The following is a 17274-nucleotide window of genomic DNA, read 5'->3' as shown; positions in this document are numbered from 1 at the left end:
AGAACACTTTCTAATGCCATCATTGTTCTGTGTACAAAGATCTGCGTAAAGGAGTGATCATGAACCGTTGAATCATGTACCTTTTTCTAGCATTGTGTAAATTCTTGGTCAGTTTAACTTTTGTTTTTTTCTTTTTTTTGTTGCCTGTGCGTTTAAGATCAGGCCACAAAAAAAAAAAAAAAAAAATCCGTGACCACAGAGATCTACCAACACATACAGTGGTAAGATGATTCACTTTGTTACAACATCAGTGTCCAGTCTGCTGGTGGATCTCTGTGGCATCCTCCAACAAAATTCACTCCACTCTTTATAAGTGTCTCTTTTGTGGTGCAACTTTAACACTGCCTCTACTCACAAAACCAGAATCTTTCAAATGACAAAACAAGATTCTCACGTTCAGGAGAAAAAAAAACAAACAAAAAAAAATCTTTTCTAATATTTAATAAATGCAAAGCAGCCAAGACTGCATTTAACATATAGACTCAGCTCTGTAAATATTAACACATGTACATGAGCTTGCTTCATCCTCTGAATGCACCAGATAATCATGCTTAATAGATTTACATTTATGTCGAGTGACTGTGACCACAAAGTTTGTCGCTGATCGCGACGAAGCTCGCCGCAGCTGATTAGTAAAAATGCTTTCAGTAACCGCTCACCCTGTGGAATACAAAGCAGCCCTGGAGCAAGTCTTAAAAGATCGTGTTCACATACATCAAAGCCTCTCTCTGATTTGCTTCAAGCACAATCCAAATCAGAATTACATCATCCAAAAATATAGATATCTAAGTGTATTTTTCAAAATAGTTATTCTCTAGTATGTCTCTCATTCTTCAAACCTTAATAGATACCAAATATACGTGTTCTTTGTAGTCAGTGAAAGATGTGCTTTGTGTGTGAGGCTGTTTCAAGAAATATCATTTACAGTGTACCAAAGCTGATGAAAAAATATTTAATTCCTTGAATGATCATTTGTCGTGTAGAAAAATGCGTTTTCAAGAAGCTCTGACACAAATGCAGCTCTAATAGATGAGCAGGATGAAAGCTTTGTTTCAGAGTTACGTCTACCGAAAGTGGGACTTAAGTCTCAACTCCAAGTCAAAGCACGATAACACCTTCGTCCTCTGCCCGTCTCACTGCTCGACCAGGTTCATTGCTACTAAAGTTGCATTGCTTCTAGCTATTAAACATCTGTGATTAACACGGCATATATGGCGGATGAAAGTACACTGCAAAAATGTGCATCTTAACAAGTGATGTAATAAGCTATTTGGTTCTACATTTCTATTTCATTTCTTGAAGCAACTTAAAAAAAAAAAAAACATTAAGAAAAATTGCTTGAATGGAAGCAGAACCAAAGTCGCCTGATTCATGAGTATCTTTGAAAGTTGAGCTGTTTTGGAATAAACTGAAACTGTCTTGCTCTGTTGTTTGAGTGGTATGTCGCCATGCGTTTCCTTTCAGTTTCATGTGCTGAGGTGCATTTGCTGCTCAAAACATTAAAAAAATCATATTTGGAAAAGTCAACAGCAGTGTCTTTACAGAAACAATGTTAATCCACAGACGTCACTGTGCACAATTTCTCAGGGACTATTTCTTCAGTAGAAAGTAGTTCAAAAGAAAATTAAAAAGAGTGAGATCTCAAAACCTCAGCAGATAAAACCAAAACTATCTGCATGTTTATATACCACAATTTCTTTCTGTAGTTTGGGTGAAATGACCCTTTAGGAAAATGAACGTTATCCCTCTTGTTAAGTTGGACAATTTTGCTGTGTGGACAAAATTGCATAATGAGCTGGCAGCTCTCTTTAAAGTTGGTTTGAAAAGTATTACAGAATTTATACAGTCCATAAAGTCAAACTAACTCTATAATAAAAACATCGCAATCAGTCAAAAGCATCAGAATTACATGACAGCTGTCGACCGCAAAACAACAACAGCATATACTGTACACTGTATACTCAAATATCATAAAGAAAAAGTCAATCACTCCTGATATACTGTATGGAAAGACCTTAAAAACTATCAACTAAACACACTATTGACAACTGAGCTTCACCACTGTCTGTTAGTTATGGTTGTTGGGCGTTAGACACACTAGTCTGAGTGTGTGGAACAGGAAAAAAAAAGTGCAGTCACAAAAGTGTTGGTCCAACAAACTGGATAATGGATGCGTCAGCAGTGGCAGATCACTCAACCAGGTTGCTAGTTCACAAGGAACTCACTAATACAAAACACTGAGAAATGCTGCATGCATTAACTTGAGAGCTTATCCAAAGAGCTTCAAACAACTGGACTGGGCCACGGATGTGTAATGGTTCACATTTCTATCTTATCTGTGTTTTATTCAAAAATATACCATCAAAGAAAAAAAAACATCAAAGAAAGCTAGCTTGGGTGCACAGTGAGAGAGAGAGCACCAAGCTACTGTACAGCCCCCACCAATAGAAAGAAGGAATATGTAACAACTATAGATGTAACAACAAAGAGGCACGACTAAAATCTGTCACTCTCTATCTATAACATGCTCAGATTTACTCTTACACACACACACATACAGACACACACACACACAATCACACAACAACTATGCTCATTTGCCAGATAGCCTTAAGTCTTAGATAAATGGCAAACGTGTGAACCATGGGGCACAACATGTGGTGGTGATGGCACCATCTTGTGGAGCAACGCTCCAATGACAATGAGGAGAAGACGAGCTCATCACAATGTCTAAAGGCACTTCTAATCTTTGTCACTCACATGTTTTTAAAGCCCTCTGATCAGAAGCACTGCTGTCAACTCTAGTTTAATTCTTGGGCCAAGAATTGTGCAAAGTACAGTACAATTGATTAGTCCTCCTGACTGAAATCAAAATCTTGATTTAAAGTATTTGAAGTTGGTTCTCGTTTCATTTGAAAACGGTCTGTTTGGAAAAATGTTGCTACCTGAAATTTGTGAATCAAAATTTCAAAAACAAAAATGATATTATGTTAGAAAGTTGTGTTATTAACTCATAATTGACTTCCAGAGGAGTGGGTGAATATCTCATTTTGGAACAAAACCTTAATTTCAATCCCTCCTCAACAGAAATAAAACACAAGCCAAAATGCCAAATGTGCAACTTTTAAAAACAGTGCACTTTAACTTTTACAAAAAAAACCCCTTTCTAATGCCAATGAGTTTTGACTCCTCTACACTCCTCTTCTTCAAAAATACCGTTTTTTTTTCTTTTTGGCAATCTAGTGTCTAGTACATGTAAGAAATTTGAGAGATCATTTATATTCATTCATCTCATGAAATTAACTATGAATATCAGTTTCAAAAGCGGCGTCATGTGATGCCTCTTTTCATCGACCACAGAAAAAGAAGTGAATTACCCTGCCTCTACACAAGTGAATTGTGCTTTGAAAGCGAGACAGAACATGGATGGTACAATCTCAAACATGAGAGAAGAGGATTAATTCACTGCCACAGAACAGAACGAAGGGCGGGAATTGATCTGAGAACTGTCTGTAAATGTAAAACCTACTCTTATCCACATACTACTGTGCTGTGCATAGTACTACCACACATCATACTGTATATGCACTACAAAAAGCACAATTATCAACCACTGGTGCCAGGTGAAAAAAAAAAAAGAAAAAACAACAACCCAAACGAAGGACTCCATGCATACTGTACTAGATAATCTCTCAGACCACAGAGGCCATGCTAAATGGCAAAAGGACTGGTTCTTTTTTTCTCTTTCTTGCTACATGAAAAGACATCCTTCATTTGGCTCACATTAGCTGGATACTGTGCATCCTTAAACAGAATCTAAGAGCATAGCGAAAATCTGAAAACATAAAGAAACACAAGGTCACATACACTGACTGCATGTGTGTCTGAAATATACTGTACACGAGTTATATTACTGCTTCTCTTGAGAATTTCTCTTTTTTTTTTGTACATCAATGTTCTACAGCTCTGTGAGTCAAGCTTGTGACGAAATGAACAGTCAAGCGCAAAGAGGGGAAGTACCGTCAGTGAATCTGCATTAAAAAAACAAAAAAAAAAGACAATAAACATCTGCAAGGACATTGTAGCGCTAAAACAGTCTATCTAACTAGAGACAAAGCAAATACAGTACCGAAGATACAATAATCACATAGATTGATGCTCTGCAAGTGTCTTTAGCATATAGGAACAAGACACATGAGAGGAGCACTAACAGTTATGCCTTAAGTCGATGGCTACAGGTGCTACAGTATTAAAGAGGATGAAAAAAAAAGAAGGAAGAAGTTTGAAACAAAGACAAGTTTGATGCAGGCGTCTTTCCACAACTTCAGTCAGAAGGAAACCTGAATCATGAAGAACTGCATTTATCGATGTACCTCTGCATCTAGTGTATTGTGATTAAAAAGTATTTCTGTATTCACAATATACCAAATATGTACCATGCATTTCTACTCTGTATTAATAACGTTGTACCTCGTCAATTCAAAGGGAGGCCCACTGAGAGACAGCAACAAGCCAAAGCAGTCGGAAATAAAGAACATTTCATAAAAATATACTGTACCTATATGTATGTATTTTTTATTTTTTTAAAGCTGTAGCTTTGTCTGTTTCGACAGCCGCTCGTTCCCTCCCTCCTTCTCATCTTGCTTTCAACCTCGACGTGCCCCCTTTTCTTCTTGTGACACAGGCTTGTGGTCATTCAAAGCTATTACTATGGCACTTGCGCAAGCTTTAAATTGAAACGATCTGTTTAAAACCCCCTAAAAAAAATCCACCCCAAGAAATCTCTCCCCCCCCCACCCCCACCAACCCCCCAGCCCCCCAGCCCCCAGGCTCCAGTGACTACACCCCCTGGTCCACGGTTTCTCAGCCGCCTTTAGGTGTGAAGCGAGCAGCCCGGTTTAGCCAAGCCAGTCCTTTCAGTGGATGACAGCTCAGGCTTTTGTCTATGGAGAGTTTGCAGGCAGTCTGGGGATGACAGATCGGGCCTTTGTCTGTGGACAGTGATCACATGTTCAAGGCAAAAAAACAAAACAAAAGTGCCTCCTGAAAATTTTTCCCAACATCCCACCATCTGGTCTCTCCTCTTTTCTTCTTCTTCAGGATTTCTCTCCATCTTGAAATTTTTTTGTGTGCTTATGTTGTCTTCCTTTTAACACATCAAGTCCTGTTTTTTTTTTCTCTTCTGTATCAAAGGTATTTTCTTGTAAATTTCTCACACTTTTTTTCCCCCCATAACTGACACTGTACAGTCATGGCTGGCTAATGCGACACTCTCCCCCACGTTAAAACTCACTGCGTCAGCCAGGCTAACTGTACAGTGCTTAGTTATCGGTAGTAGTAGTGTGCTTATTTTGTAGCCATGCTGTTAGCAAGGAGTGCTCTTTGCTGGACTGGGGTCAATCAGGGAAATTAGCACCAGCCTCCAGCCGTGCCGTCGTGGCTGTTGTGTTGATGTTACCCGCCACTTAAACACATGAACAACCATTGTTCAGAGCTTTCTTTTTGTTTTGTTTTTTCCAATGCGTATGAGTGAATGATTTAGTTTCCCCACCCTGGTTGGCGTCCTACACTGCTGGTGGATAATTCATCTTGGGTGCTGGTTCTGATTCTGAGAGCGGGCCAGGACCGGGTAGGCGAGATTTACATTCAGCTGGTCGTTGTGTTGGACCAAGGAGACGTTTTTGTAGTGGAGCACCAGGTCTTTGAGGGACGAATACAGATTGTACGGCTCAGCGAATCCATAACCTGTGGCTGTCTTGTAGATGACGCAGTGCTTGGTGTCACCTTCCACACTAGAAAGACAAAGATCATGTCTGAAGATGCTATATATTGTCCAGAATATATACATTACTTATTGTCTATATCTACTGAAATGACTGAAAATAGACTTTTTAGGTAGATTTTTCCTAACGAGCACAAATCAAACTTACACTACAGAACAGGCGTAAGAGCCCTTCTGTGATTGGCTCTCTCGGATGAGGAAGGTTCCATCACATTTGCCTCTCAGCATTTCCTCGGCCTGGGTGCGTTTGATGTCACCCACGTACCAGGTACACTCATCATGGTGGGGTGAGCCTTCATCCTCCTCCAGCGAGTAGGAGCTGAAGACACAGAAATAACGCAGCAGACACTCAAGAACACGTCATAATCTGAACCAAACATTGAGCTCAATACTGTCTAAATTACAGTTGGATATAGTAGAGCACCCGGTCATCAAAGTACAAGTTGCTGAACTGTTAGTTTGTCTCACACTTACTCATCAGCATCGTTCTTTATGCCCAGCCATTCATTGATCTTCTTCTGCCTCGTCCCCTTCTGTGTGAGCCATCTGCAAAACAAAAAGACCACAGGTTTAAAGCAGACAGTTTATTACTTAGATAGAAACTTTTGATAAGTGAGTGTATATAAGTGAATCGGTGTGAGTGTCGGTGTGTGCATGTACAGCTTATATTCTCTAAAAACTGAACTAGAATGCAACTGTGCATTAATCAATTCCCCTTACATCAAGTACTGGTCTCTGATTTTGCGGAGCTGCATGAGATCCGGTTTGAGGCTGTTCATCTTCTTGTCGATCTCTCTGTTATCGGAGACCTGGTCTCTCAGGTCCTGCTCCAGCTTACGCTTGCTGTCGTGGATCTCCTTCACGCGAGACTTCAAACGCTCTGAGTTGCTCTGGATCCTGATTGAACAAATTGACAAAAATTAGTCCAAGACTGTGAATGCTTAACAGAAAATCTGACAGATTGCTCTTCCAATGTATTAGCTTAGTTCAGTTTTATGGTCCAGTAAAATGAATCTTATTCATCCGTTGCATCTGCCTGCTTTAACTTTATGCTGTTTATGCTCAAACTAGGATTATTAAGAATCCCATGAACACAAAAACCTACTTTTGAATCTCCTTTTCGTTGCCCTCGCGTTGGAACCGCTCCAAAGACTCTCTGCTGTAGCGCTCCTGAGTCTCACACTGCTCCTCGAAGATCTTGATGGTCTCGTTGAAGGCCTCTATGGCTGTGCGCTTCATCTGCAGCTCCTGTGGAAAAGAAGGACACAGATTGTAACTGTCCATTTGAGGTTTTATTGTTTTTAATTAAGTCTGTAGCTGCTGAATCACAACTACCACAACTTTTCCCTGTCTACGTTAAAACTATTACACTGTTATACAAAGCTAACAGAGAGGAGGAATACGGAGAGTATTACTCATACAGAGTCATACTGTCTCACAAGAACGGCTTTGTACTCTATTTTCTTTGGTGTAATACTGTGAATTAATACTGTATTTGTTGTTATGTATGTTGGTATGTACATGATTATATATTTCATCAGTATATGAAGAAAACAAACACGATACAAATGATGATTCATTCAAGACACCCCCTGTTTGTGTGAGAGGGACAGCGTGTGTGTGTGTCCATGTGTGTTGAACTCATACCTGTGAGGTGCGCGTGTATTCCTCATATAGAGAGTCGTACTCGCGGCTCTTCTCCTGGTACTGCTCGTGATAGACCTTCAACTGCTCTCCGACCTCCTCTATACTGTTCTCCTTCACCAACTGAAGCCGTGCAAAAAGCAGATGAAAGCATAACCACCACTTTGATGAGTGAAACCATGAAAACTCAGATCAAACAGACCATACTTAATGTTATTCATAAAAATATTGTGGGCAAACTTTTCTAAAGATTGCTAGGGAGGCTAGCAGGCGATTTCAAAGGAGGCTTGCAGAGAGATTTTGCTTTGAACTTGAATTAGATGACATGAATTGACATGATTCTTAGACGACCACTAAAGAAATGCAAGCTTCTAAAAGGGAAATGCCTCTGAGACTGAGCTGCAGTTACTGTGTATGACATCTTATCCTGCTTTCCTGATGTTGTTTTTTAATAAAAAGTGTAGTGGCTGTTATAGGTCATCAGATCAATAAAATCCTGCAGAGATAGAGTATATAAGCCCAAAGCCTTGGTATAATCAGATTAAAAAATGCCTTCAGCGCAGTAAATGCAATCAACAAACTGCTAGACAATCAGCACAAACCTGTTGGTATTTGGAGATGGGATACAGAAGCTTGGTGTCCAGCTTGGCGTTGTACTGGGCCAAGGACTCGTGCCGGTAGTGATTGATGAGCTCAACTACAGACAGGAAGGTAAGAGGCTCTGAGAAGCCATACCGCCCGTCTCTGTGGTAAATCTTTATAAGCTTGTTGTTCCCTCCTTTCCTGCAGGGGGAGACAAGAGCCAAACGAGAAGGAAAGAAAATAAGGGCAAGTATGCAGATTGTCTGTTTACTTTTAGCGATCAGCTGGTTTGTTTTCATTTAATGCTGCTACATTTTTGCAGATGTTCTTGAGAAACTTTAAACCAGAAGTGTAGCTTTACCTGAGAGTGAGAGTGTACTCGCCCTCCAGTTTACTTGAGGCATCTCGGACCAGGAAGGTGCCGTCTGGAGTGTCTCGCAGCTTCTCATTCACCTCCTCTCTGCAAATACAGAAACACATTCACTTCATTAACGTTAAACGTGATCAGTTGCATTTTAACAGCAAGATAATAACATGATTTCCACAATTATTGATAATCCTAATTTACCGCTATCTATTAAATATAGCGAGGACAACCTGAGGATGTAAAGGCTGTTACACATTGTAACTGGTAACTAATGATGTGCCTCTGACAATTTATTTATCCAGTACTTTAAATCTATGAAACACAATATTTACTGTGATCAAATTCCCCTTGAACAACAACAGTCTGTTTTCATAATTTACCTGGAGATTTCTCCCCAGTACCACTCAGCGTCGTTCAGCAGGCTGCTTGTGTCTGTCATGGCTGATGGAGCCATTTTTGACTTCGCTGGCTTTGCCGGAAGAACTGGAAACAGACACAAACACACACATAAACACACACACAGACATCACCATTAAACCCATTTTATACTAATGGAATAAACACACTTAATTACATTAAGTTGAAGTTCCTCTACTAATCCTCCAAATTGTGGACCAGTGAACAGCTCAAGTGTAAGAATATAAACTTGTGATTGAGAACAACTTCACTGGAAACTGCTAACCTACTAGTATGAAGTTGTCTGTATGGTAAAGTATGATTAAAATGCCTTGTGGCTTATTAGGGTTATTAATCAATGTTTTACTGCATAAAATTAGTGCTCTACTATAGTGTAAAAACAAGAAATGAGATACCTGGAGGAGTGAGGTCTTGCTCCGTGGTTCTCTCTATCAGAAGCCTCTCCACCACAAGGGCAGGTAACTCCTCATCCAACCTGTCAAGCAATTAATTGACAATTTAACAATAGTTCACAAATTAAATAAATACAAACTCTAGATTAGCTCATGTTCATTCCTCTAAGGGTGGAAGATCTCACTATATAATAAAGTCATATTTATATAGTACTGAAAAATAACCCAAAATGGTCATTCAACCAATCAGGTGATACTGTAGATCATCTTAAATGTTGCCCAGTTGTACATAATCACCTCCATTGCATACATACATTATGTTTCGTCAATTTCTGTATAAAATATCAATCAGCCAAAAACTTACCAAGTGGTGGAGGGGCCTGTCTTTATCAGCAGCGGTCCGAAGATCTGTCCCAGCGTGTGTGTGTCCAGGCCGTTGCTGGCCTGTGCCTGGGTGACCTTGGATAGGTGTGTGAGGAGGTACTGCAGGGTGAGACGGTGATGGAGAGGGACGGTGGTGGAGCTCTCAAGGACCAGGCTTACCTCTCTGTCATAGCTACCAGCTACCGCACCATCTGCAGGAGGGATTCAAATAAGAATGAAGAGGATCCGGACGTTAAACTACTATTGTGACTTCACTTTTAATCGTGCAGTTTTTATCAGGTTTTCCCATGTGAGGAAATCTTGTCTTCAGTAATCCCCCTATATGCTTTCAACAGCAGCGCAGCGCCACTGCTAAATGATGAATGCCACTGTTGAAATTTCGCTTTGTACATAATAATCACGACCAACGAAAACCACATGCACTTTCTCCGCTTCCAGCAGCTGACTGGAGCTAGTGGGGAGAGGATGGGAACTGGTATCATGTATGATCGCACAGCGGCTCTATGTCCTCTCCTCTGCTCTGTGTGTCTGTGTGTGACCGAGGGCGGGGTTCAGACACACACACACACACACTCAGAGCAGACAGCAGAGCAGAGAGGCCACAGTGGAGACAGTGAACCAGGTGAAGTGAATGGTAACATTTTACTCCAGTTGATGACAACTACACTCGTTACTGTAAGTGCAATAAAACCATTGTGAGTAAAAAGCCAATAAGAGTAATTTATCAAACCACCTGTTCAACAATTACAAACATGCAATATTTTTAACTGCTTTGTCTGCAGCGTCCCATCCACCGCCTTTACCGCCAACCACGGTACCTTCGTTAAGCTAATAGGAAAGTGTTATGAACAAGCTAAAATGAAAGCTGTCTGTATGTAGCTGCTGTAAATGTTTAGCTTAGTTTGCCACGAATATTAAAACCGGTAAAATTCCTGTTAACTTATCTACTGGCCCAGCCCCCCTCCCTCTACCAGCGGGTACCTGCTGGCAGTGCATCCCATCAGCAGCAGAGGGAGGACAGAGGACAGGAGGAATGACTGATACTGAGTGATGTCTGTGTTTATTCTTTCTTCACTTTCTAAGCTCAGTGTTTTGATGATTTTGAATGATAAATTATTTCAGAACATAGTGCTTACTTCATCAGTAAGCATATTTGTTTCACTTTTCTTCTTGCTAATGAGTGAAACTGTGAAAAACTACAACCTTTGTTGTTTTTAATAAATATTGTGATGATAATGCTCCAATATGATGTGAAAATGCAACGTTTTTAGTCAAATAACATCACATTTTCTTGAGGGAGAAACCCCAAAGTCCCCGACTGTGTTGATCCATTTCATTTTTTGACATTTATTGCAATGACACTTATCTGAACCTCTGGAGCCCTTCTGGTGTCAAATGCTGCTGTAAATGATCACACACATGACTCTGTGGACATGGATAAACATATCTGGAACAATGTTAAGGTAATTTTAAGTTATTCCACTGCTGGTGTGTGTGCAAATACGGGTCCTGGCGTCGTGGGCCCTGCGTGCGCGCAAAAGCATCACTGCTGAAAAAAAATCCTAACGGAAACACTGTGTCTTTGATCCTCAAGTCCGCTGTATTGCTTGGTATTTTTTTATAATGTAGGTCTAGTTTGTATTGGAAATTAAATCATGGTGTCCATGTGCAGAGCAGAATCAGCGGAAGCATTTTTAGCATGCCTCAGTGAGCTCATCCCTTCCCGACACTTGACTCTATTCTCTCAACGCTGACACGCAGCTGACCTCGATCAGCAGCAGATACGGTTCAGTTTAGGCCTCGTGCAATTCTTTTACTTAAATTACAGTTATTGAAGCAATGAAAGGTGCCATTCTGCTCGCTAAAACAACATCATCAGCAGCACACGGCTCATTTTTGGGCTCGTGCTATTCAATTACACTGCACAAAATCCCCTTCTTAGCAAGACTGTTGAGTCCAAAAATATTTTCTTAAAACAAGCAAAAAATATGGCAACGGGGTGAGAATATTTCACAAATCAATTTGTTCCAAGAATTTTCTAGAATGAAGTGTTTTCATGCATTTTATTGATACTACATCTAGCTATAAAACAGTCAGTTTAGCGCAATATGACTTCAGTTCGGCTTTATATGTTGGACTTTGCCTGTTTTAGCCCATTAACTGCAGATTGTGTGTACTTCACACTTCTGCAGAATATTTTCCAAAGCATCCAATAACTTTTTAGATTGATACAGTGAATGCATTTTTCCTACATTGCAGCTGACCACTGGTTTCAGTAATACAAATGTAATCAACTCAACTGTTAAATGCTGGAGCTTCCTTGAGTCACTGTGACAATCAGTCAATCAATCAATCAGGAAAGAAGGTGACCAAATGGTCACTGTGATATATAAGTTGCCTATTCATGTGCTTGCAAGTTGAGGGTAAGAAGATAATGCGAAAAATATTGACATCATTTGGTAAATGGTCAGCAGTAATCTACAGAATCTGCTGTTTAAATCAGCAAAAACCACCACCGATGTCCATGAACATACCATTATGGTAGCGAGATACAGATGCCCTCCCACTGTAATCATAAAAATGTCAAAGTGTCAAACGTTTCCTACCTGCTGACTGCTGCAGGACCTGCTGCTGCAGTGTGACAGCAGTTTGTAGGTGAGGGTAGATACAGGCAGGGATGACAGGTGACGGGAGGTCTCTCAGGTAGCGCAAGACACACTCTGACAGGAAACCCACATCTTTCTGACCGATGTCACTCTCTGGACCACAGAATATACATTTGGGACAGTTAGAGGCAACATACGACGAGAGGAAAATCCACCAAAATCAATCAATCAACCACAGAGCAATCTGGATGCTCTATACTGTTGACTACGCTGGGTTTGATTCTGGTTAAAGATGCAGCTCTGTGACGTGAAGGTCATGAGGTCTGGGTTAAGTCTGGGGCAGGGACAGTGAACAGGTTACAGTCTCTCCTGAATTGTAAGAGACAGGTCACATGTACCACATAACAGTAGACGACTACTGTCATTGACGTAGATGTAAGGGACATATTGTAACTTTAAAAACACGAAGAGCAGTGCAGCACACAGGCTCAGAAAACTACCCAAATCTACCGATGAAACTTTGAATGAAATCCAGTTTAGTATGTGATAAGACTCACCAGAACTCAGGCTGTAGACTGGACTGTCTGAAAGTGAGGAACCAGTTGTCCTGTACAATGTTTTGGAGTCCAGACCTGAGGAAGTCAGATAGTGTTGGTAAGTGAAAGTTCACAGAGATCAGCAGAGAAAGAAACTAGTCAAGTATAAAAAAACAAAACACTGTTAAGTAGTAAAGGAAACGGTAACAACACACATGGTATGAAGAGAAAGGAGAGAAAATAGAGCATAATAAAAATATTGGACATTTAATACAGACAAACAAACAGCAGACGTGATTTTTGCTACTGGCTGGACAATCTCAGTTTGTAAGCAAAACCCAGTGCGTGACACAGCACTTGGCCGGATCATTTTTGTTTTGGAAATACAAATTTCCAACATAATATTTCAGCTGCGTGTTGTTTTAAATTCAGTCTCACGTCCAACAACTGAAAGAATGTGATCAATCCGTTGGAGGAGAGCTGCTTCAAATGTTTTCCAACAAGCAATATTTACAAGAGCGGAGCCAACACATGTTCCCGTGTCAAGTGTTTCTCTTTTTTTTTTTTTGTTCTTTTCTTGGTGGAAAATATCTGAAACAGCACTGAGAAAGACTCACCATGCTTAAACATAACAGTGAAGATGAAGCAGATTGTTTCGGCAGAACGGCCAAACTGTCCTGACGATTTAATGTAAGAGAAACTCCAGGAAAAAAGAATCTTACATTTATGATTTTTTATGTTGTGGTTAAGAAGAAGCTTTTCAACATTCTGACATATTTAACTAAGCTTTTCCATGAGTTTAAAGATTTCACACATCCTCTGAAAATGTCTGTGCAGAAAACATTTTAACTCCGGATGAATACATTACTCATTTCCCAAGTTTAAACAACATTTAGGGAACACTGGGTCTAGACAGCCTGCATCAAGGAGGCAATTCCTTGAGACAAGCCAGTCTCTCAGGTCGTTGTGAAAACCACACCGTGCAGTCAGAGCGTGTGTGTGTGTGTGTGTGTCCGACGCTGGCAAGTATTTCAACACCACTGCTACATTATATTATTTACATTCAGGGACAGACCTCCTGTCGCCCCTCTGGTAGATATCAATACTGAGATTTTTTCCCAATGAATAGCAGGAAGACATTTTCAGAGGATATCTCTAAGATGAAAAGTCAGTAGGTCGTGAAGGATGACAGGCACAATAAGAGAAACTCTATGTGTATGATAATGTGCATTAGAGATGAAACAATTAGTCAACTAACTGAATATTGAAATGAATTGGCAACAATTTTCTGTAAATTATGTTCATTATTATGTGAAAATGACGAACAGCTTCTCCAATGTGAAGATTTGCTGCTTTTCTCTGTTTTATATCATTTTAAACTCAATATACTTCTGTTTTGAACTGTTGGTCAGACATTTTTCTCTACTGTCTGACATCTTATAGACTTAAAATGAATAAAAGATTTAAAAAATGAATACAGTAAACAGTAATTAATAAGTATGGAACTAGGACACAGACTTAGTGTCCCTAATATTGTCTACAATCAGCATAGTTGTCTGTGCAAATGCCTGTGTGTGCATGTGTGTGTGTGTGTGTGTGTGAGAGTGAAAGACAGAGAGAAAAACAAAAGAAAGATAGAAAAAAAAGAGGCAATACTGTGAATGGAGTCCTACTGAATGTTACGTGTGAATCAAAGCCACTGAAATTCTTTCTTTCTTCCAGTAACTAATCAACTGTGGTGGCTGCCGTGAGTCTGTGCGAACCTGCGTGTACACTTCTACATGTGTGTGACGGCCTGACTGGATCCACATGTCTATACGTCTACTCGTGAGCGAATTCTGGCACGGGAGCAAGAGGCAGATGGCGGGAGGGAGACACTCGCACATAGACAGAGAGAGAGACGGGGAGGCGCGCAGGGAGCGAGACGACAGACGAGTGAGTTGGCTGGCCGACACGGATATACCTCTCTTCTCTATGGCTTGGATCAGGCTGACGAGGGATGGGGGAGCCGTCTCTGGTGGTGTGAACTGCTCACTCAGGTCCGGCACAGAAACAGCTGAAACAACAACACAAATCACTGTTACACTTCTGGCACAAAGCCTCCGAAAGGCCACGGGGGTGCTGCGGCACTGACAAGAGCACAGTGAACTAGGAGCAGTTGGAGGATATAGAGTGTGTATAAAGTTGTGAGAATATATAAAATCTATAAAGAACACTATAAAACATGATAAGGTTCGCAGCAGACGCACCTGTTTTACAAAGAAAAATACTGGATTAGCTGGTATTTTGCATTTGTTTGCACATTATTCTAATTTTTAAAAAACTAAAAACACCAAGTAAAGCAAAGTTTGTTATACATGTTATTGTGGTCGTCTAGCTGGTGAGATATATGATAATACAGTGAGACCAGAACAATTTAGTAAATGAACAAAAGAATGAAAAAGGGTGAAAAAAAAAAAAGAAAAACTGCTGATGGCGAGCAAAAACTTTATCTACTTTACAACTCCCCACAGACTAAATCAAACATCTTTTCAGTCAGAGAGAAAGAGAAAAGGAGAAAGCGAGAGGGGAAAAAAGAGGGATCCATTTCCCTTCCTCCCTCCCCTCCCTCTCTTTTTTTCCCTTTTCTTTTCTCCCCTCTTGCTTTCTCTCCTCCCCTCCACTCCGTCCTGCTCGGTGTTTCGCCTTAGCTCTTTGCGTGAGTGGAGCACAATAAAGGATTTAATCAAAACTCCTGAACAAGCAAAAGCCCTGTGGCTGTATGCCAGGCCCGGCCCGGCCCGGCCAGGACAGGCAGGCAGGCAGGCAGGCAGCGCCTCCTATTCGGCCCCGGAGCAGGGCTGTGTGCTGGGGTTGGGGGGTGGGGGTGGGGGGCGGAGGGTGGGGAAGGTAGGAGTGAGGGGTGGGGGTAACGCTGGGAGCAGGGAGGGCCTGGCCTGGCCGGGACTTGGCAGTAGGCTCCTGTTCCTGGCACGGCTCGGCTAAACCGCTGCTGATTATTAATTTGGGGAGTTCAGACAAGAAACGCCGCGTCAGCACATTCCGTTCCCCTCTCTCTCTCTCTGGTTCTTGTTCTCTCTTTCTCTGGATGTCTCTCGCCCTCCCTCCCTCTCTCTTTCTGTCCTTTGCTCTCTTGCATTCTTTCTCTTGCTTCTCTCCTCTGGACTTTCTCTCTTACTCTTTTTTTTTTTTCTTGTTCTCTCTTTTGGTCTCTTTTGCTAAAGTTTTTATTCAATTGCTCACTCTTTTCTTTTCTTTCTTTTCCTTCTCTCTCTCTCTCTCTCTCTCTCTCTTTCTCTGTCTTCATGCCTGCCGGTAGCGAGCACACAGACAGACCTCTGCCTCTTCTTTATCCCTGTTGGCCATTTTGGCTGGCAGGCCCCTCCCCCCTCCTCTCTCATCACAGTATCGCTTGTTTGGATGTGCACTACTTGAGCAGTTTTTACATACCTGTTTACACAAAATTACAAACCCTACAAATTCTCCAAACTATAAGAAAAGTAATTTGTCATCGCCTTGCAGAAGGACTGAGACCATTACAATAAAGATTTGTAGGATTGTTTTCTGATCTGCCGATGCTTCAGTTCAGGATTGGTTAGGTTAAGGCACAATCTTAAGGAAAGATCGTGATCATGGTTAAAAGAAGCATTTAGCATTGCTAAGAAATTGGATGCAAAACAGTGGCCTCCTGTGTAAAAGTCAAACAGTTTGTGGACCCAACCATCCACCCTGACCTCCTTCTTAACCTGGCATTTAAACCCAAAACTGCATTGAGTTAAAACAACGCATAGGGTTGCATTTTTGGGGACGTGTTGCTTAAGATATTGTCACGACAATGAAATACGTTCCAAGAAGGCCGGTTTGAGAGGCCAAAACATTGGATAGTAGTTTATAATACTTTGAAACATCATTTTCAGCTCTGGAAATATCAGGGCTACAATTATTTTATCCTCTACCTCAACAATCGCAAAGTAAACAGTCAACAACGAGCGTGCACTTGCATGTAACCAATTAACCGACTCGGTGCGTTGTCAGATGTCGTTGCATTGTGTTCGACTTTTTTGCCGGACAATTTTTTAGTGAAATCTCTCATATGGCTGAACGAGGAGGCTGTGTATTTTCATGAAATGCTAATATCAGTCTGAACAGGGCCTAAGATTTTTTGACGTCACACTATTTTGGCTTTGCTCCTGACAGAAAAGTGTCATAATTCACACGACCACTGGAGGTCCTTGTCAGGTAAATGTAAACAAAGGCAGACAATCGATCCATGCTGTCATTTTTTCTTATGAGAACAGTCTCCACAAACCACAACTGCTTGGTTTTTATGTATCGTGAAACATTTTTACAACAGTTTGGGCCAATTTTCAATCTTCATGGTGGTTATATTTCTCTGCCTTTGTTGAATGGAAGAATTGTCAGAATAAATAAACACTGCTTAAGTGTAACTGGATTGTCATGAAATACAGATGTGGCATCATGAAAATGCCATAATGAAAATGCTTTAGGAAGCAGAATGTAATTATTAAGTACAGGCAGGCTGCAGGCAATAAAGTACAAATAA

At 40.8% G+C, this 17274-nt stretch overlaps 1 protein-coding gene across 2 annotated transcripts in view; it reads right to left on the bottom strand.

Moving 5' to 3' along the window:
• Window positions 1-4824: 4824 nt before the first annotated feature.
• Window positions 4825-17274, bottom strand: part of pik3r2 (phosphoinositide-3-kinase, regulatory subunit 2 (beta)) — a 29922-nt gene continuing 17472 nt past the window's right edge. For both annotated transcript variants that reach the window (XM_042429652.1, XM_042429653.1), the window contains exons 3-16: window positions 14674-14766; window positions 12732-12806; window positions 12175-12327; window positions 9549-9759; window positions 9188-9267; window positions 8756-8858; window positions 8370-8468; window positions 8029-8209; window positions 7430-7549; window positions 6888-7030; window positions 6503-6679; window positions 6257-6328; window positions 5931-6101; window positions 4825-5792 (exon numbers count right to left, since the gene is read on the bottom strand). In XM_042429652.1, the coding sequence (XP_042285586.1) occupies window positions 5585-5792; window positions 5931-6101; window positions 6257-6328; window positions 6503-6679; window positions 6888-7030; window positions 7430-7549; window positions 8029-8209; window positions 8370-8468; window positions 8756-8858; window positions 9188-9267; window positions 9549-9759; window positions 12175-12327; window positions 12732-12806; window positions 14674-14766 (1886 nt within the window). In that variant the 3' untranslated portion in view covers window positions 4825-5584. The remainder of the gene's footprint in view (window positions 5793-5930; window positions 6102-6256; window positions 6329-6502; window positions 6680-6887; window positions 7031-7429; window positions 7550-8028; window positions 8210-8369; window positions 8469-8755; window positions 8859-9187; window positions 9268-9548; window positions 9760-12174; window positions 12328-12731; window positions 12807-14673; window positions 14767-17274) is intronic.

Source organism: Thunnus maccoyii, chromosome 12, assembly GCF_910596095.1.
Source record: "Thunnus maccoyii chromosome 12, fThuMac1.1, whole genome shotgun sequence".
NCBI classification, from domain to species: domain Eukaryota; kingdom Metazoa; phylum Chordata; class Actinopteri; order Scombriformes; family Scombridae; genus Thunnus; species Thunnus maccoyii.
Note: the sequence above shows the minus strand (reverse complement) of the source record. Positions and strands in the feature narration are given on the sequence as shown.